At 39.4% G+C, this 22,501-nt stretch overlaps 1 protein-coding gene and 1 long non-coding RNA gene across 4 annotated transcripts in view; one reads left to right on the forward strand and one right to left on the reverse strand.

Moving 5' to 3' along the window:
* The window catches only part of NCKAP5 (NCK associated protein 5), a 652,533-nt gene that overhangs the window by 570,341 nt on the left and 59,691 nt on the right, over positions 1-22,501 (reverse strand). For both annotated transcript variants that reach the window (XM_075933271.1, XM_075933270.1), the window contains exon 2: positions 18,313-18,441. In XM_075933271.1, the coding sequence (XP_075789386.1) occupies positions 18,313-18,381 (69 nt within the window). In that variant the 5' untranslated portion in view covers positions 18,382-18,441. The remainder of the gene's footprint in view (positions 1-18,312; positions 18,442-22,501) is intronic.
* The window catches only part of LOC142830154 (uncharacterized), an 89,021-nt gene continuing 69,368 nt past the window's right edge, over positions 2,849-22,501 (forward strand). For both annotated transcript variants that reach the window (XR_012905134.1, XR_012905135.1), the window contains exon 1: positions 2,849-2,980. This is a non-coding gene — a long non-coding RNA (uncharacterized LOC142830154). The remainder of the gene's footprint in view (positions 2,981-22,501) is intronic.

The following is a 22,501-nucleotide window of genomic DNA, read 5'->3' on the forward strand; positions in this document are numbered from 1 at the left end:
AAAAAGAATCAGATAAGTTCATGTAGGCTAGGTCCATCAATTACTGTTAGCCAAGATAGTCAGGCATGTTACCCCATGCTCTTTGGGTGTCCATGAACCTCTGACTGCCAGATGTTGGAACCAGGTGACAGGGGATGGCGAATTTAATGATTGCCTGTGCATTTCCTTTGAAGCATCGGGTATTGTCCACGGTTGGAAGAGAGCATACTGGCTAGATGGACCATTAGTCTAATACCACATATCCATAAGGTTTTTCTCTTGCCCCAAAGTTCACCCAGGCAACCCTCTAGGATTTCAATAAGGTTGCACATGTATATATATTTGACCCATTCTGCAGTTGTTCTGCACATTAAGCTTCTAGTGGGAGTTGTAGATATGAAACAGATGCAGAATCAGGCTCAGCATGAAGAGCCTGTAGGAGGCAAAGAGTTCCAAGGAAGCAGTTTAAAAGCAATACACAAATATTTAGGGGGGAGGTCTCAGGTGGGGAAAGTTAATAAACTTAGTTCAAAGTCACATAAAGCTATAAGCTGCATATGACTTGTGAGGAAATTCTTTCTCATTCTTTTTCTGGAACATGTAGCAACCTGATATTTTTTAAAGATATAAAATGCAAAGATAATGTAGTGTAAAATGTGCATTTAAATAATGCCTAGGCCACAAAAAAAAGCCAGTTGCAGCTAGGAAATGCAAATTAACATTCACATCTCCAACCTTAATCAAGTGTAGGTGTGCTTTTTTTTGCCAACAATGGTGAAGGGTGAAGCTGGAGGCATTTGTTCCTCTCAGTAACTGCATGCACGTAACTCCCACCTACACACCTTCTTCTCCTTAGCACAAAACTAACTTCTGAAGGCCCACCTGTTCCTCAAACCATTCCAGCTAGAAAGGCCACCTATCACTCTGTTGGTGCTCTGTATAATATGCAGGTTTTTATGTCTTTAGGGCAGCAGTTAGGTTTTTTATTTAGCATATTTTACATAATATATGTATAGCGTATGTTCACAGTGCTCTATTCACTATAACAGGTTTGGATCTGGTGAACTCAACCGTGTCACGCCCTTCGTTGTTTCTATCACATGCCAAACATTATTTCAACATAATGAGCCAAATGCAGGTGTGGTGTAAGTATTTGTACTTCCCAAGACAATCTATGGACCAGGGGCGGACTGGCCTGGCAGGATACCGGGAATTTCCCGGTGGGCCATCGTCTGGTGGGCTGTTGTGTCTGCATGTCATTGCCCCTCATACCGAGTGGCTCTGTGTCCACACTGTATGCGACACGCAGAGTCTGACCCGCCATCTGCGCTGCGTGCCGGACATGACGCAGGGGGCGGGGCTTGAGGGGCATGCAGGGGTGATGTCATGGGGAAGGCCATTCTCAACCCATTTCCCGAGCCTATTTTGATTGCCAGTACGCTCCTGCTATGGACTAAATTCAATGGTGATGTAAGCCAAGGGTCAGGCATGACTGGATCTGATAACCACCTTAAGTGGTGGAGTAGTGTCACTTGCACCGCCTTGCCATTTCTTCAGTGTGTAAAATGAGCACAGCTTGTTGTTCATCTCATTCACCAGGATTTCTCCCCTAACTTGCCTTTGGCATGGACATTTGCACATCTGCATATTTAACACCCACTGAACAACATATCTTTGCTAGTTACTCTACTTTAAGACTTACACCCATCAAATAAATTGAACCATTATTTATGTCACTGCTGAATTTGGTCCTGTCATTAGTGTTATTTATTTTGCTCTCTCTTTAAAAAGAAACACATTGTGGGGAATACAAAGACACATATCACTCCTCTGAGGACTATAAAACTGCTCCTCTCCCATGTATTCTCCAGGGTATGAAATCTATATTTTACACAAAAACGGGTCATATTGTCTGTTTAGGGCCCATCTGCTTTCTGTGAACATTGGAGCCAGTCTCTCTTCTGCATGGAAGAGTAATATGGAGTTTTCCCCAAAATCATACTCGCATGTGCAAGGGAAAGGGGACAGAACACAGCTTTCTTTTCCCTTCACTGGGAATCTGAGGAAGTTCCTCTATGCAAATAGAGCTTTGTCAGTTCCAGCCTGAAGAGGAAAGTGGCATGCAATATTGTACACACCCCCTCCAAATATCAAGCTGTGATCCATTTCAGTGAAAACTGTCTCCACCTCTGCCTCTCCTACTCCCAGCAACAGCAGAAGGTTGGAATCCATTTTCAGTATGAAATTTTGGGCAGTGTAGGGTTTGAAAACTATGCCTCTGTCCCCTCATTGAGACAAAAAACCCTTTTCCTCCAAGAGACTGCAATAATAAATCCACCAGCTTTTTTTCTACAGGAGAAAAATAATTTCCCACAACAAATACTATACCCAGCACCTCTACTTTGAATCTCTTTGGTAAGCAGAGGCGCATATTAAATGAAGGCCTTTTAAAGAAGATATTGAACAAGCACAATAACCTTGTGTTTTCTCTATGTCAAAATTCACATTAAAGTGATTTATACTATACAGTGCAAGATTAAGGCATTCTAAAGTAGTAACAAAAAATGCCACTGAAATATACAGTTTTAGTGAGGCAGAAAGTGAGCAATAAATAGCATTCCACTGAGCTAACTGGATCCCATTTCTTCGACTTGTCTTAATCCACCATGTAATTTAACCTACTCTAAATAAACAAGAACTAGTTCAGACAGCATATTTCCCTTTTACAATTGCTTCTGGGTGCTCAATAATCACATTAAAATGGTTTAAACTTTAAAAGAAAATCTTGCCCCTGGGGATTCCTACTTTCCAAAAATGTTACATATTATTATGTATGAAAGAAAATAAGAAGACAGAGTTCAAAGCTGAGCTGAGTGTGCTGCTGTGTACATTGGACTTTCTATTTTAACTAGTGTGACAAGCAATGATAGGTAGCTTTATCAGTCTACATTCCCAGTGGAAAAAAAGGGCAGAAATCTCAAACCTCAACACTCAAGACAAGGTAAGCAGGAGCTAGAAGATATTTTCATCTCATTTTTTTTATGCAGATTCAGTTTCTTCTGTTGTTTTGATGTTTGAATCATCAATCAGGGCTTCAGTAAAAAAAAAAAAAAAATCACCTCTCAAACAGAGCTGTTTAGTTGTTATCCTTAGCACTGAAAATCATGACTAAGAGGTAGATTAAAGAAGCATTATAAATTCAAAGTAATTCTATTTTGAATACTAAACCCAAACATCCCTAAACTCTTCTTTAGTACTTACTTTAATATTCATTCCATAGGAGCATACTATATGATTTGACAAACCAGATCAGACTACTGGTCCTTTTAGTCAGCTAGCAATCCTCCCTTTGGTAAAGGACAGCCCCTCAGCATAGAAAGGCAGGCACCTTCCTATCCTGCCCAACCAACTGTGTAATACATCTGGGAAGGTATGAAATCTGTCCTTGCTCTACAGGTGATTACTTTGTCCCCTGAAGCAGGTGGTCAGATTACACTTATCATTAATTTAACTGGCAAAGCTAAAAACATTAGAGGTCATAAAATTACCTACCCCTTTTTTACAAATCCAGCCACAATATTCATGACAACAACATTGTACAATCCTGAATTCCACAGGCTGACAATACATTGTATCTTCACTATTGCCTCTTATTAAAGATGGGCCTCAAGCCAAAACGCTGAGGGAAGTTTGGATCCAAGGTTCTAGGTTGGCCTGTTTCTATTTCTTATTAGCTCTTATTAGCTCTTTAGCTTCAACAACTGTCTACCCTTTTTGTTTTCATACCAAAAACATCCTTAGAGCAAGTGAGTAGTGTCATTAACTTCGACTGATTATACCCACTGCATCAGGATTACAGAAAATCATTGAGATAATTTATGGGGGTGGCTTTGTAAATTTTATTATGCTTAATACTCACAGCTTTACAAGCTATACTGCGAGCTCTGGTGGGAATTCCAAAAGCATCTCTGTGATTTAAGAGTACCAATCCCATTGAAGTTGATGCACTGGGTCAGTACTAATTGAAAGGGAAGCTGAGCATTTACCTTATTACCAAACATTTCCTGCAAAACGTACATGTTCCTTAGAGTTCTTCCTTATCACAACTGACATGGCAGCAAGACTATTAATAATCATACAAATAGATGTATAAAATTTCTTGGCACAAAAAACCACGTTAACTCTGCTTTGTAATGACACCATACATAAATCATACACTTATGGTTCGCAATAATACCATCAAGTAGCCCTAGGTTAAAAAGTCACATTTGATTTTTTCCTTCATTTTTCCCCTCATTATGTCCCTATAACTCAGGATATTGTGCTGTCAGGGGCTACCATCTTCTTTGAGGGCTGCTTTGCTTCATTTATTATTATTCCCAGTAGAATACAGTGGCCATTTTGAAAGAGGACATTTTAACCATTGGTCTCAATCCTGTTGCAAACAATTTGAAATGGCAGAGGTTTTCCTATGTACGAGAACATTATTAAACAGTCTCTACAGAAGAAGACACTTTCTGCGATGTAGAAAAATAGCAAAATTTACCATTAATCATACAAAAAAATAAAGTAACAAATGCATGACATTTTAGTTAGTTTAACTATAAGGGAAATTTGTAGAGTCTGCATTAGTCCAGTATTAAAATCATTCAGGACAAAGAAATAGCCACACATACAGTGCTAATTTTTTAAAGACTAATTTTTAAATTAATTTTAACTCAGATTAGCTAACATATAACTTCTAAATCTTCAGAATTTCATTTGTGGTTTTGGGGAATGATAGACAGCAATCGTCATACATAACTCAATGGGTGAATTCCTGCTGTAAATGCAAAAGCTCAACTAACTCCTACTATGGAATCACAAGTAACACTACCTTAATATTTGGGTGTTTAAATTAGAATATAAATACGAAATGTAACATTGGCATGGCAAGTATGGCTTGATTTTCTGCAGTGTTCAATTTGCAGTATTGAATATGAATATTTGAAATAAATGGAAGGATACCAGGGATGAAGTTGCCAAATGGCCAAGATCTACAAAGTGAACAGTGACTGGGGTGCTTGAATCTTGGAGTGCTCAGCTTAAAATGCCTGAAAGGGACTTGATTTTCAGAAGGACTTTCACATATTTGGAAATCAGGGCCTTTTAGAATGCCTGAAGAAGAACACCCTAAAATGAGAAACTCAGAATCCCTAAACACTTGAAAATCTTGGCTTGTGGGTTTTACAAATAGGAAAATAAATAGGTTTATAAGAGTTAGATTTTTATCTGTAAATCTCAGTAAACATCATTTATACTCTCCACATATAAGCAAACACTGCCAGCAAAAATAATCAAAATTTACAGATAGGCAACATAAGAAAAAATGACTCTGAGAACTTAAGAGACATTTCATCAGCTTTTGGTTACATAGTATCCTTAATAAAGCATTTTTCAGATCATTTGATAGATGTAAACCTGAAATTTTATATAACTATAAATTTTCTGCTACTGAAGGAAGAGAGGATCAAGGGATTCCTAGGGTAAATCAAGGGATTCCCTAGCTTTCAAGGGCAAGCGGGGATTACAGATCACAACCTAATAAAGACACACACTCTTGAATTATATATGTTGTAAGCATACAGGTTGTGAGATAGTCCTGGAACATGAGAAACTGAAGATGTGGAGTGGGCAAATTCAGAGCTTTTGTGGTTTAAGTGCTATAAGCAGAATATCATATTTGAAAGGAATTCAGCACATAATTCCTAGTACAGGTGTGGTATGTTGATTGCTGGAAACATTGAGCTGTATGTCCTCTAGCTGCCGAATTTCACGCAAGCTGGAGAAGTTAACAGCCAGTCTGGGAGGTCTGTGAACCAGATATAGCTATAATTCAACCGTGCTGTTATCCAGGCATAAATCAAAACTTCGGCAGCCTGCTGAAGCAGCAGTGGCCTGCGCATTGCTGAATTCCTATGCTGATAATAAAGTCTTGACAATCTGGTTGATGTGGCACTCAAAGGAAAGCTTGAAGTCGCAGATGAAACCAAGATTACAAGCTGGTTAGAAAGTAAATAACAGTCCCGACAAATGGAACCATAAATGAAAAAAAATGCTGCTCAGCCAGTGAGAAGAGCCAAGTATAATTCAAAAAGATTCAAAATTCAGCCAAAGAGTCAGTATCACAGTGCAGCCCAACTTACAGAAAAGAACATGTGGGAAGAATTATATTCAACCCTACGCCTTTATAAAACAGTAGGAGGAACTGATAGTAGTTGGTAACTGAAAGCGAATGAGACAAAGCAGCTATAAAAATGGGCATACACTTAGAACCTGTTTCTGATATACTGGTGTAAATTAGGAACTAGTCCATTAAATTCAATGGTGTTTAACTGGTGTAAAATATGCAAGTGTGATCAGATTCAAGCCCTTGCAATGGTCAAATTCTGCCATCTTTACTTCCTCCAAGCAGTACCTTTCTGCATAATCAATCTCATTGAAGTTATGGGGACTGCTCATGGAGCAAGGTACTTAAAAAGCACAAGTAGAGAGGGCAAATTTTGGCCCACTAACTTGAGTAGAGCTTGTCATGAGAGTGCCATTTGCATCAATTTCTTATGGAAAATGCTGTTTCTGCATGGGAAAATTTCAGTTCTGCTATTTTTTAAAATATTTCTCTGGGAAAATGCAAATAAAATATTTTATTTCAGGTGAAGTTGCTCCATATAGCACAGTTTCAGGTTGTCAAAACAAATTGAAATATTTTAGTTTCTCTCAGTTTGACATTAATCTGTGTCCAGCCACATTGCCATGATGCTTCAATGGGAGTTATTGCCTGGGTGGCCCATCCTCAATCAGGTTCCCTGGCTGGATTTCTTTCTTGATGCCCTACAGTTCCCTTGGTGGGTGCATTATGTGAAATGTAATTCTACCAGGAACCCTGACCCATTGAGGATAATAGTGGGATGAGGAACCCAAACTACAAACTTCCATGAGCACCACAGCTGCTCATAGGAATAAATTGAAACAAAAAAGATTCAATTCACTTCAGTAAAATGAAATGTCTCAACATTTCTGAATTGAAATGTTCTGTTCAACTTTCCATTCCATGAAAATTTTTCAGGGAAGTAGCCATGTTAAGTCTGTAACTTTAAAAACAAGAAGTAGTCCTGTGGCACTTCAGAGACTAACCAAAATATATATAAGGGTATGTCTACACTACCCTCCTAATTCGAACTAGGAGGGTAATGTATGCATACCACACTTGCAAATGAAGCCCCGGATTTGACTTTCCCGGGCTTCATTTGCATGAAGCCGGCCGGCACCATTTTTAAATGCCGGCAGTTCGAACCCCGTGCCGCGCGGCTACACGCAGCACGGAGTAGCTAGTTCGGATTAGGCTTCCTAATCCGAACTAGCTGTACTCCTCATTCCACGAACGCTCCGGGTTCTATCAGGTTGGTATATAGAGCTTCTACACCCGCAGCTATCTCCGAGACACTACTGACTTCCTAAGGAAACTACACAACATCAATAACCTCCCCAATAACACCATCCTTGCCACCATGGATGTAGAACCTCTATATACCAACATCCCACATGAAGACGGATTACAAGCAATTAAAAACACTATCCCAGAGGACACCACTGCCAACGTGATAGCAGACCTATGTAACTTTGTTCTCACCCACAATTATTTCCAGTTTGAGAACAACTTATACCTCCAGATCAGCAGCACAGCCATGGGTAAACGCACGGCCCCACAGTATGCTAACATCTTTATGGCTGACCTAGAACAACGTTTCCTCAACTCCCATCCCCTTTCACCCCTTCTCTATCTACATCGATGACATCATTATGATCTGGACGCATGGCCAAGAAACACTGGAGATATTCCACAGAGATTTCAACAACCTACACCCCACCATCAACCTCAGCCTGGACCATTCTACACGAGAGATCCACTTCCTGGACACCACCGTACAAATCAACAATGGAAAATTAGACACCACTCTACAGAAAACTCACCGACTCATACAGTTACCTACATGCTTCCAGCTCCCATCCAGAACACACCATACGATCCATCGTCTATAGCCAAGCCCTTCGATACAACCGCATCTGCTCTAATCCCACTGACAGAAACCAGAAGCTTCAGGATCTCTACCAAGCATTTATAAACCTCAACTACCCACCTGGAGAAATAAAAAAGCAAATTCAAAGAGCCAGTCGAATACCTAGAAACCATCTACTTCAAGACAGACCCAAGAAAACCAACAATAGAACACCACTTGTCATCACCTACAACCCCCAACTTAAACTTGTCCAACACATTATCAATAAACTACAGCCTATACTGGAACAGGATACCATACTCCAAGGGGCTCTGGGAGACAGACCCATAGTCTCCTATAGACAACCACCTAACCTCAAGATGATTCTTACCAACAACCACAAGACATACCACACTAATACCAACCCTGGCACCTTCCCTTGCAACAAACCCTGTTGCCAGCGTTGTCCACGTATTCATTCTGCTGATACCATTATTGGACCTAACCAAATGAGTTATAAGCTCAAGAACACATATTCCTGCGCATCCAGAAATATAATTTATGCTATCATGTGCCAAAAGTGTCCGTCTGCTATGTACATTGGACAAACATCTCAGACACTTCGCCAAAGGATTAATGCCCACAAAACAGATATCAGACAATATCACAAAGAAAAAACAGTTTCTTGCCATTTCAACCAGAAAGGACACTCTCTCAATGACTTAACCACCTGCATTCTGCTACAAAGACCTTTTACATCTGCACTTGAAAGGGAATCCTCTAAACTGTCATTCATGTTAAAATTCGACACTCTCTGGGAAGGAATGAACAAAGACTCAAACTATCTTACCCATTACCAAGATAGCTTCCTCAATTATCACCTCTAATACCATTAGCTCACAGACATCTAACTCTCCCCACCTCTAATATCATCAATTCACAGACACTTACCTTCCTTCCTTCCCCCACCCCCCGCATCCCCCTCCTGTTCTGAAATGTGATTTGTCCTTTTCATATGTGTTCATTTTTTTAATTGTATCCTTTGGTATATATGGTTGTGACTATTTTCTTCCACTATTTGATCTGAGGAAGTGGGTCTGGCCCACGAAAGCTCATCATCTAATAAACCATCTTGTTAGTCTTTAAAGTGCTACCTAGTCCTGCATTTTGCTTCAGCTATCCCAGACTAACACGGCTACATTTCTATTACTATTCTGGATTTATACAGACAGTTGCCCAGAAAATTAGTTGCTATTGCTGCTAAGGAATCTGAATACTTCACAATTGTCCTGATTCATTGCTTATCTGGGCAAAATGGACCACTAAAAGGAGAGAGGGTAGCCATCTTGTGAGGGTTGGTGAGAAGGCAACTTAAACAAACCAGTCATCTGAAGAAGTGGGTTGTGCCCACGAAAGCTCATGATACCAGCTACATGTTTTGTTAGTCTTTAAAGTGCTAGTATTCATTGTTTTAAAAGTTTTTCCTGTTACAGACTAACCCGGCTACCTCTCTGAAACTTAAACAAAGTAAGGAGTCAAGTTATTAGGAGTAGATGAGCCTTGACAAGCATTTTGAGGAAACCTACTAAAGTAACATGGCTGGAATCAGATGATCTATCCTCAAAGGCCCCTGGATCAATGAGTCCTGATCAATAAGTATGTTCCATGTAGGATATATAATTTTGACCAGGATTGTTGACAGTGGGAGCAGTAGAGTTGGCTAAAATGTTTCTAGTTTTTAAAGCTCAAAATTCCTCACAGGACGGAAATTATATTTTTAACCAGCTCTAAAATACAGTTTGTGATGCCAGCGTATGCGTCTTTCATTTTGAGATCTAGGTTGGAATAAATAAAGTGAACAGCTTTAAAGGAATCTTTTCTTTCATCTCCAACTATTTATAAAATGGATTGACTTGACTTGGCTGAGCCTACATATAACTTTTCCACAGATATTTTCTTGCTAGCATATTAGCACGAACACACACACAATCAAAATGGAATCTTCATCCGTCTCTGTGCTCTGAGGTGCAACGCTATCCAAGCATATCAAGACAGAAAATTTGAAAGAATATTATATTCAACTGAACCTGCAGTATGGGGATTCATAGTGGCACAATGAAAAGGATGATGTCTCCCTATCTGCTCAATTCTTATGAAAAATGACATAATCCTTAAAGTCCACAAGTGTTCAACTAGTTGTACATATCAGGTAAAAGATAACACTTTGAACAATACAATGCTTCTAGCAGTTCAGGACATTGGCTGAATTCTCATGTAGAAATAAAAATTCTCTTCTGTGTGCACCAACACTGATTTCTGTAGGGTTTTTAATAATATTTTGTACATGACACCTTTCATCTAAAGATCTCAAAGCACTTTATACGCATACACTAGAAAGTCAAAACTCACCACATTTTTGTGAGGTAGGAAAGTACTAACAGCTTCATTTTACTGTGAGGAAATGGAGGAAGAGATTTGATCAAGCTCACAGAGCCAAGATTTGTGCCCAGAATATCTGAGTTCTGTGCTCTAATCACTAGAAAACACCACATTCCTTCCCAGTAGGACTCCTATCCAGCTACTGACTAGACAGGACTCTACCTAGTGTTTTTAGATCTGAGAGTAATACAACCTGAGGAGGGCTGGACTGTGGATGTAGCCATTATTCCCATACTAAAGTGCAATTTATTATATTATAGTGCTACCCTCATTACAGCATAGTGGTGTCATTGAAGTTAATCCAATTGAAAATCACAGCAGTGTATGACTAGGCTGAAAGTACTAGAGCACAGTTCATGAGCCACCAAAGAAACCATTTACTGCAGTTTGCTCTTAAATGTAAAAGCCACATAATTAAGTGAAAACTTATTTTGTTAATGCTGGCTTGCTTGAAAAGAAACTATTCTCAAACTTCCTGCTCAGTTAAATGCCATCACAGCTGCAAATGCCAACCAAGTGCGTAGTCAGCTTGGGAATTATTCACATAAAAAAGAGCACAGCTTGTAACACTGACTTTTTTGATCAAAAAGTGTCCTGGGGACAACTGAATAGTTTGGATCAGGCAAGGGCCTAGACTTCTGGTGGGCCTTTTTCTTATTTTCACAGAGTATTAGACTTAGTGAATATATGGCTAGATGTGCTCAACGGGATAATAACACATTCTAAAAATCTCTCAATCTCACAGCTGCTTCTTGAAAAGTTGTTTTATTTACTTACTTTGGAGAGATCTTCTTTTATGGCAGCTTGAAATACAGTCAGTCCTTTCATTAGGTCTTTAATAGCATACTCTGGCCCAACATCCCTCACCACAAATCAAATAAGTCAGAGGTGCTAGAACAATTTATATAGTGGAGTTGGTGAGAGCCATTGAACCCAACTGTAAATCCTGTATAGGATGAAAACCACTTCAAGACAGGGGTGTGTGGCAGCATCCCCATCACCCCTTGGTCGAGCACCTATGAAATAAGTTGAAATTATTATTGGATAAAAGGGACTTTGCGAGGTTAAAAACACCCTATAAAAAAAGTACACTGATGCTAATATCTTTCCCTTACTCAAACTGAAAGATGTTTTAAAAATCTAATACATCTCCATTTCCCTTTTGCATTTTCAGATTGGAAAAAATACAGAACGGCTAGTTTTCCTTCCCCTCAACCATTCGTATATTACATTTGAGGGCTGTCATTCACTAGTTCAATGTTTTGAATGCAAATTATTTAAAGGGAGAGCTAAACAAGCAAAAAGCTATTTGAAAAAGCTAAAAATCATGAAGCACCTCTAATATTAGATTTTGTAAAACTTAACAGAACTTAAATTTAGGGTCTAAGTTACTTGACTTTCAATATAAGTTACTTATACCGAATCAGTCTTGATAAAAGCTTATTGTGGAAAATAATTACAAACTCTAGACCAAACAAATAGGCTTCTACAACACTTGAGTCCCAGTTCTGTCTCCTTTGTTTACTAGGGATCACAGCTTATCTAGAAAACTGTGCAACTGATACAGTTTTCCAGGTAGCTCATCTCATCTGAAGAAGTGAGTTTTGCCCACAAAAGCTCATAATACTAAATATATATACTTGTTAGTCTTTAAGGTGTCACAGAATTACTCATTGTAAAACACAGAGAAATACCAAAATAGCTGAATAATATATTTCAAATAATCTATTACATTGACATTATTATATTTTGCATTTTATTTTAGGTAACTTATATTGAACTACCTTCAATAATCATAGCATAACACTGATGTGACTGTGACCCTACAGAGCAATCTAGAGTAATGTAAAAGCCCAGTACATTTATTTTTATTTGGTATAATTTCTTTTGAATTTCATGTTATTTTATTTTATCTATTTTAACTACTAAAGGTTGCATCCTGCCCTCAAGGTGTGGAAGACTCTGTGTGATTAGATTTTCAGAATGAGCCTGCCCCTCACTCACTGTGCAGCGGTGCTAAAGCAGAGTCTACTTCTCGGCTGTGTCTACACTGCACCCCTTTTCCAGAAAAGGGATGCAGATGAGACAAGTCGGAATTGCAAATGAAGCGGGGGATTTAAATATCCCCCGCTTCAATTGTATAAATATGGCTGCCGCTTTTTTCTGGCTCGGGGCTTTGCCGGAGAAAAGCGCCAGTCTAGATGGGATCTTTCGGAAAATAAAGCCTTTTCCGAAAGATCCCTTATTCCTGATTTTAAGAGGAATAAGTGACCTTTTGGAAAAGGCTTTATTTTCCGAAAGAGCCCGTCTAGACTGGCGCTTTTCTCCGGCAAAGCCCCGAGCTGGAAAAAAGTGGCAGCCATGTTTATACAAATGAAGCGGGGGATAGTTAAATCCCCCACTTCATTTGCAATTCCGACTTGTCTCATCTGCATCCCTTTTCCGGAAAAGGGGTGTAGTGTAGACACAGCCCTCCAATATGGGTCCCTGGTGTTGCAATATCACTCAGCTGTGGCCCATCTGCCCTGCAATCATCATGGATCTGTGAAAAATGTAGGACTCTACTTCCATCTAGGTGGATGGACTTTGGCTGGCCCATGGACAGGATACAGGAAACTTTTTAATAAGTAGTGTGCTGAAATAGTTAACCGATTTAATTCACGGCTTGCCACTTGGTCCACTACTTGGCCCCACCATGGCGATGGAGTCCTGCCAGTTGGCCCACATCGCCTTCTGTGGCTGGCCACCACTGGAGTTTGCCAGCAAAGGTTGATAAACCAGTTAATTAGTAAGCCTCATGCTTGTTGATATGCTTATTAATTAACTGTTTAATATTCCCATTAATAAGATCATCTCTAAGTACTTTCCTTTCTCTGAAGGGATGGAGGCTTGCTTTTTTGAAAATGAAAATCAGGAGTTCTAATCCTAACTCCCCACATGAGTCTCTGATTTAAATAATAACCATGTCTTGTCTGTAACATGTAATCAGAGATTTTCCTAAGAGAAAACTTCCATAGAGCTTTACAGGGATGAAACCAATATGGGTGATAGAAATTACTCTACATCCCTATTCCAAAACAATATTCTTATTAAAGGTGGGCAGGGAAGGTCAACCATGAGGAAGAACACAAAAGGGTGGTAGTATTCTGAAGTCATAGAAGGATTTTCTATGACGGTTGTTATACCAAGTAAATATTTTGTTATTCCTTTCATCTGAACATGGAACTATAAATATCAGTGTCACATAGGGGCTGGAACAATGAGTGTTGAGGGAGCTCCTGCACCCCTGGCTTGAAATGGCTTCCATTAGATACAAGATTTCCAGTTTGTTCAATGGTTCTCAGCCCCTCCATTATACAAATTGTTCAAGCCACCCTGGGTTGTCACTGCTCTACAAGTTTGACTGCTTTGCCTATAAGTCTTAATTAATCGTCTATACCAGTGTTTCTCAAAGTGATCCGTGAAACCACTTTGACAAAGATGCTAACTGTCCACGCCAGTGTGTTTATTTACCACACCTCGCAGCTCCCATTGGCTCTAGTATGCCATTTGCAGCCAAGGGGAGACATGGGAAGTAGCATTGGCTGGGCCACCACTTCCCACAGCTCCCTTTGACTGAAAATGGTGAATCGGAGCCAATGGGAGCCGTGAGGATCTGTGGCCACAGTGCTGGTAAATAAACACACTGGCATGGCCAGTTAGCAGCTTTGTCAATGTGGTTTCACGGATCACTTTGAGAAACACTGGTCTATGTATTGAAATTCTCCAAGTTGTTGGCAGCAGTGTAGACCTCTATTGGTTATAATAATAGAAGTAATCATATGACCATTTAACCTCAGAGTGATCCATTTCTCTTGAGGTCAGCAGTAAGATTTCTCTTGACCTAACAAGAGTGGAATAGGGCATAAAGTGGATATTTTGCTGTTACTAAGGGCAAGAGGATTCACAGTCTCACCAGAAACAAATGGATTGAACTATATTAGCTGAAGTAGTCAGGGAAATATTCATTAGAACTTTTTAATTAGTAGAAAATCCATGAGGCTTTACAGAATGAATCAAACTCATATTTTTGTGGCTACATCTTTGAGAACAGCTTATGTGGCCTCATTTTAAAGACCTTTCCTTACAGTTTTGCAACTGTGCTAAAGGTTATGGGGTGGAGGAGAGACATAGATAGTAGGCAGCATCATTATCAAACCCCCTCCCCTGCACTCAAGCCTCTTTGTGACTGGACGAAACTATTGGTGTCAAATCCACACATAGTTTCAGGTTGTCCTGAAACTGCATTTTTTTTTTTTTTGTCAAATAAACTATTTGTCTGAGGGTATGTCTACACTGCAGAGTTTTCCAGAAAAATGGCCATTTTTTCCAGAAAAACTACACTTTCGTCCACACTGCTATTGCGTTCTTTCAACAGAAAGTCGAAAGAACGGAGGGTTTTTTCCTGACAGCGGTAAACATCTTTCTACGAGGAAGAAGCTCTGAAAAAGCTTTTCTGGAAAAAGGCATGTGTGGACGTGGAAGAGAGTATTTTTTCAAAATAAGAAGCCTCCAGAAAAAACACAGGTGCCCTGGTGGCCAAGCCATTCACAGTAATCACAACTGAAATGCAAGATAGCAATCAAGGTGGATACTATCTTTGGAAAATCGTTTTTTCATTGTGCTTTTGCTGTGTATACGCTCTCTTTTGAAAAAAGTTTTCTGGAAGATCTCTTCCGGAAAAACCCCTTCCTAAAGAAGTTTGCAGTCTAGATGTAGCCTGAAAGACTTTGCCTTAAGTACATTCAGTTTCCCACTTTATTTAGTGGATCCAAAAAGAAGCAACTCTGTACTGTTCTGCGAGGAATAGTGTTACATGCCTGTGTCACTTCTCATGCCTTTATTATTCAAAGGTTCCAAATTTAGACAACAATTGGCCTGAGTGAAAACTCCAGATGGAAGCTGAAATGTTGTTCCAGGTTTGGCATTCAAACTGCTCTCTGTAATGAGCTAAATCCAAAATACACCAAATGCTGGTAAAATTCATACTCAGCTGGTAAAATTTAGATTCAGGAAAGGCCAAGTTTATACCCAGAATGGTTTGAGCCCATCTTAGTTTCAGAAATTGCTTTCTTTCTCCTTTTTCTCATTTCCTTTCCTCCTCTGAAAGAGGGTCAGAACCAATATATTCAGACTTTAAGAGGAAGACACAGAGATAATCCACCGACATTAAAGATCACTGAGAAATACTAAGGTTTAGTCAGTTTTAATATCTGCTAAAAGAGATTTGCATTGTGCATTACTTCATGGAAGAAGTGTTCCTTTCCACAAGGAGATCACATAGAAAAGAAGATGGAGAAAATGGTACAGATTCATAACACAGCACACTATTATTCATGTTAACTTTATCTCCTGTTTATACTTGTATTTTGTGGCCCAGGGTAAAAAAATGAACATGTTGTGTTAAAATACACATAAATAATATTTTTTTATAGTGGATTACTGCTGGAAGGCTCCACAGAAAGCAGAGATGCTGTCTTAGTGGCAAATCACAGTTGACTCTTCCAAGCATAATGTCCAGCCTGTAAAATACTGCAACACAAGAGAGTTTAAATAAGACTTCAAGGGAGTGGCTCGGCAGGAGGGTTTATGGGAAGATAAGAGAGTGAGAGGAGAGATAGGAACTTTGAAGGTAGAATGAAGACAAGTGGATAGATTTTAGAAATGTAGTGTTCCAAAGGAATGCAACAACAGAATGGATGCTGGGAAAGTGAAGAGTATGATGTTGTGGCAACAGAAATAAAGTTATTGTTATCGATAATGATACAGAGGAGAACTTTTCAGGAAGGGAGAGAGAGATAAAGTGTTCAGTTTTTCCTTGCTGAACTTGGTCTAGTCACAAGGCAGTCAATATGAAATGCTACCATGCCACTGAAGGTACACAACATTGCAGAAGATGCACAACATTTTGATTTACTGGGGAAGTAGTCTGATCTCATGCATTGACTGGAGGCAGGAAACCAGGAACCTATACATGAGACAACACCTGCTTCCCCAGTAAAACAACATTTACATTTTAAGGGGTTGATTAGACACCAGTAAGCACCAAAATTAGTCTATGGAGAATTCTTTGGATAAGTAAAACATTAGTAAAATCACTTATTTTCCATACTGATCAACACTTTTTCTAGCAATCCATGCAGCGATCAACATTGCTGATTTTGCCCTAAATTCTCTGTATATGGTTATTATTTGTCTGTGGCTGAAATCTTGGGAACACATCAATGAACTTTAACTAGAGATGTTAGACCAGAGTTTGCCTGAGTGGAGTTACATGCCTAGAAATAATAAACACAACCCATATTCTATGACTGTACAACAAACGCTTGTTTTTATCTTGCTTACATATGAGTCTGTCAGTTGATAGAACTGGGCACCCTCTTCTGCGCACTCAGACTGTAAGATAATGGAAGTCATTTTATAGCACTGTTACTTTGGGTCTGATCTAGCTGAAAATACCAGAACATTTCTGGATTGGGCAAGTCCTGGGAGGTTGCAGACTTTGCAGCAGGCTCAATTTTGCAGACCTACCTAGAGGAAAAGATGGTACACTCCAAAAGCATACTCAACACCAGGATGTTTTGGAGTTGCTCACAAGGGGGAAGATAAAATCCATACCTCACATCATACATAACTCCTTACAGACATCCTTTCACTGAAGCCACTGGAAGTCTGTTAAGAGTAGGGAATATCCTTTCCCATATTTATTTTATACAGTACAAGGAGTGATTTGCAGCACATTCATTTCATCTCCCTAACTGACAGCTCCGTTTCAGAGCCCAGATAAGTGGTGACTGTTCCCATAATCATGTCCTCTTTTTACATTTGTTCTCTGGCCAGGTGACAGTACAAGTCAAGAAAGACCCATTCTCTCCTGCATTTGTACAATGGAGGGGACTCACTAAGCATGCCAGCCACTTTCCCTAGAATCGCTCCCAGGAGTCTCATTACTCTGAAAAGGTGTCAGTTCTGCCATTCCTACCAAGGACAAAGTTCCCTTCACAAAATAAGGAGCAACCTCTGCAAAACTCTCAGAGGTGAATATGGGCAGGGTGAAATGTCTCTGTTTTATTCTGATTCAGCATACTACTTATAAAACACATTTTTCAAATAATTTCCAAACTGAACATGTATGATAGATATGTAAAAGAATTCTTTGTTTATTACACTTCGCAGCTACAACATTACTTTCTGAATGCAGATTTAGGACCAAGATCATGCTCTCATTAAATTCACGATAAGGTCCTTGGATAGATCAATAATAATTGATCCAAAGCATGTGCCAACGGATGATAGATAATTAGGGTTGGAAGAAACCTCAGGAGATCATCTACTCCAATCCTATGCTCAAAGCAAGACCAACTGATGCTTCCGTTAGATGATGACATTACTTTGTAGCACATATTAACTAACTGTGATGGTTTTGGAGTCAGAGAATGTCAGGATTTACTGTACTTCTTCTATAGAAAGTATAAAGAAATACAGCAGAGTGCTGCAGGGCCTGAGATCACCATGCCTATTTATCTTATATAATACTGACAAGTTTCTAAATGCCATCCTCATGCATGTAAGCCAGATTCATCCCCAATGTAGTTCACTTAAACCTAATGGCATGTTTCTATATGATGTGTTCCTATTAGTATGCTGTAAAATTATTTTAGTCCTATAGCTCTGTAGTTATCATCACACAAGAATTTGCCATTGTGATGTCTTAAACGTGTGCTTAAAAAAAATGTACAGCGTTACGAGATATAGTAATTAAAGAGCAATACTTTTAATGCCAAAACATACAACAGTAAATTAGTATTTTAGTCCTTACCACAAGGCTGCTGTCCAGAGATAGTCTTTTCCCAAACTCCCTTTTCTCTAGTTGCTTTTTTCTCTCCATGGTCGTGCTGGTTTGTTTTCCTTGTGAGCTACTAAAAACGTCAGGCTGTTTCCAGCATCACTGAAAAAATGAAATGCACATTTCAATATGCTAGTTAACAGTTTCTGTCTTTCATTATTTGCTTTCTAATAATCCAGCAGCTAATGATTTTGTGAATGCAATAGACTGTGTTCCAAAAACGAGTCTTCGGTGCCAAAAATGGTGATCCATTCAGAGAAAAATGTGAACTGATCATAGTGGGGTGATATCTTAAAAACCAAAAAACCCAACAACCTAACAGACATATATTGATACTGTTCATGGTTGGCTTATCAGAGCCCCTGTGTTTTTATGGTCTTTTACTAAAAGAACTGGGGAATGGGTTTGCAGAGCTAATAAGCTGTCTGAAAAAACAAACAGTTCATGTTGCTCAAACTCCCCAGTAAACCTCATTTATTGGCACAACTCCCTGTGTTATATTTATGAGGCACAAATATTGGGCCCAATCCTGCAAGGTTCTGGGAGTTGAAAACCCAGAAGACCTTTCATAAATGTTTAAGGACAGATGGAACCATTCTGTTCATGTAGTCTGACCTCCTGCATAATACAGACCCTAAATTCTGGTACTGTACTTCTGAAGTAGAGGAAATGAATGGTCTCATTGCTGGTGACATTTTCTATTAATTCCAATAAAAACTGCATCATGTAACAAAAACATTTTAAAGTGTCCAAAATAACAGAAAATATCTTAAAAGAGTCAAACTTCTAAGAGATATATATTGTGCATGCAAGAGTTTGTCTATTGTACTTTGGGAATGTAGATCAGATGTTTCTCTCAGCTTCACTTGTGTAAATCTGAAACAAATTCTTCAATGTTAATGAAGCTATTCTGGATTTATTATAGTGGAGTTTTGATCAAAATCTGACTCAAATAGAGGCAAATAGATACACCCATGAAAATAGAGCCAAGTATTGAAAACTTCTACTGCAACCAACATTGACAATACAGAGGTATTCAAAGGGCAATGTCTACAGCTTTTACTCTGAGCTAACTTCCTGCAAGATCAGAGGAGTATTCCCTGTAGAAAGATTCCAGGATTTGATCCAAAGTGTTTAGTCAAGGCCAGTTGCAGAAATAGAATTTAGAAAATGGTTTCAGCAAGGCTGCAATCCTCACAATTTTACTCAGTGCCAACTCCATTGTATTTAATGGAAAACCAGACTAAAATAGAGCAGAATCTACCACTAAATATTTAAGAACTGGTTTCTGCCTCCTTTTACTTAATTTGAATAGTATCTTGAGGAACAAGCAGCCCTATGACTTTGCTGGGATTACTATTGTAAGAAACTAGGCAAGGTGACGAAGGGGAATCAGAATTTGTCCTTATAATTACATATCTAGAGTCAGATTTCCCATTCTACCCATATTCAGATCTCTGTCACCATTGGTTTTGTACTGATATGAGATCAAAATTCAGCCAGTTGTCTATATAATACTTGTAAATTAGTCTGAGCAATGATTAATTACCAAAAAATGAAGCCAGTGAGAGAATACTTAAAGGTTTATGTCAATTAATCAGAGAAGAAATCTCAATAATTGCTCCAGTCACTTTTTTTCCTTTTCGTTTGCTGTTTACAGTAAACCTCTGCTTGCTTGCTCTTTTTTTTTTTTTTTTTTTTTTTTTTTTGCCAATTTAAATGTTAAATGTGTTATTCATTTGAGATAATGAGGGAACACAACAGTGAGTTACCAAGTACTGTAGTTACCATTTTTTCAGATGACTTACCATGGTTCATAAGTAACACCACAATAGATATTATTAAAGACATAGTGGCAACTTGGTATAGTGCTGTTCTCTTTAGAACACCAGACACGAGCAAAAGAAAGGGTTTACTTTTATCATCTTTGCACACTATCTCTAGCCATTCATCATCATACCAGCTGAGCCTAACATTCCCCAAGGAACATTTTTGTTGACTAGTAGGGTCTCCTTGGAGTGAGCTAGTCATAAGTTGGAGGCAATTACCTCAGAGGAAGGGTAAATCTCCAGAAACCACTCCCAAATCTGCTATACAAATAGTTCCTGGAGGACTCACTATCAATTATGTGTACAATACCAACACGGGGCTACTATGGGCACTTTATACATATATGTGAAGACAAGGCTCCCAAAGAGTTTACAGTCTAGATTTATCAAGGAGTTCCAAATCTAGGTCCAACCCTACCTATTTCCAATCTAGACATAATAACCCATTAGATGTGGGCTAAGGTGTTGAAAAGTAACTAATAATTGTGAGTGCCTCTGCTTTTGGGTGGGTCCAATTCCTGACATCTTAAAGAAGCCTGATTTCCAAAATGGAAATAGCCACATTCTGAATATCACTTCCCTTTATTTTGCCTCACTCTGGGTACCCAAATGCTGAGGCACCTACTCACCACTTTTGAAAACCTTGCCCATGCATCTGAACAAGTATCAGAGTTCAGATAAGCCAAAGGGCCACAATGTTCCCTGTAAGCTGAACACTTGGAGGGCCAGCCAACAGAGATTCAAATCCCGCCCAGCTAATTAGCAGACTGCACCAACAGTTTCTACTGCTGTTGCACATCTGAACATGCCTCAGTGGATATAACAGAATTTATTCTGCACAGGGATGGAAAAAATTAGAGCAAACACTGAAGGGCAGTTTGGGCCTCAAAACAGGATACTCTATTCAAATGAATGATCAAATCATTTGCTAAAATGTTGAAAAGCAAGCTTTTATCTCTGAACAGGTATTTCTGTTCAACATATTTTCTGTTCCAAAGAAAAAGATTTCTCTGGTAGGCCTCTAAGATCTCCTAGTGATCAACCTACAGGCCAGCTAACAGTCCTACAGCAGTTCAGACTAGAAAACACATGCCTCATGATTGACTCTTCATCTTCTGGATGAATGGCTGTCTAGCAGGAATAGACCTGAAGTATTGTACCACTCACTAATAGTTTGCTCAAGTCATAAAGAGTACTGTAACTGCATATGTGGATAAAACAATTTATCAGCCTTCTCTTTTCAGTTTATCATGAGAGGATTTCTTTATTCCAGAGTTAAATCAGACGGCCAGCACGCAAGTTAGACTAGGCCAGGTGTGTGTGTGACAGCCACATTGCAAAGCCATACCCAACTTCGTGTGTCTTCACTGGTGCTGTAGTCACGTATCAATGACACTAGGATTTCTGGTAAATGGTCCATAATGCTCTGTGCTACAAGAAGATGAGATGCTCCATGATTATCTACCAATGAATTCTTCATTGCAAAGTCAGGGGGTTACCAGCTTGAGTAACTACCAAATCTGTACTTTCAATGGCAGTCCAAAGCAGGCCAGCTAGCTTTGGCTGAAAGTACGACTAAACTTGGATCAGAGAACTGTATATGTTCATAGAGGTGCGTATGGTGCAAGATTTGTGAAAGACCCTGGGTTAACTCAGCAATTAAGCCATACCTTTGGGTTTGAAAACTTTCAGGCTAACACCACACTTATTTTATAATGGGAAAACACACTTATTTTATAATGGGAAAAAATGTTCAGTAAATGGGGAGATGGACCTTATAATAAACATCCAGGAGAACTAGTGTATTGTTATTAACTTAGGGTATATCTACACTACAGTGCTATTTCGAATTAACTTAATTCAAAATAGTTAATTTGACTTAAGCTAATTTGAAATAACTCATCTATACACAAAAACTATTTCGAAATAGCGTTTTGCTATTTCGAAATAGCACGTCCACACGTCAGGTTAGGGCTTAGTGTGTGGGGCTGCTGTCTGAGGCTAACTGAGCTCCGGACTTAAAGGGACCCTACCCCCACCCAGGACAGACAGTTCTCAGGGTTCCCTGCTTGATTGTCTACCTCCATAAGGGACAGCAAAGCAGTCCTGTCTTGGAGTGCCCTGACTGCCCGAACTCGGGACACCACAGCACTTGGCCACATGGAGCCAGAGCTGGCCCTGGACACACCGGTGCATCTCGTGGGGTAATTGTCATCAGCCCGCTGCCCTTGCTGCAGGCTGCCATCCAGGGGGTCCATCGGGGGGCTGTCAGGATCCAGGAGGCCCTGAGGGAGAGCGTCCACCCCGAGGATCCCACAGAGCCTCCCTGGTCC

Source organism: Pelodiscus sinensis, chromosome 7 (genome assembly GCF_049634645.1).
Source record: "Pelodiscus sinensis isolate JC-2024 chromosome 7, ASM4963464v1, whole genome shotgun sequence".
Classification (NCBI taxonomy): Eukaryota; Metazoa; Chordata; order Testudines; family Trionychidae; genus Pelodiscus; species Pelodiscus sinensis.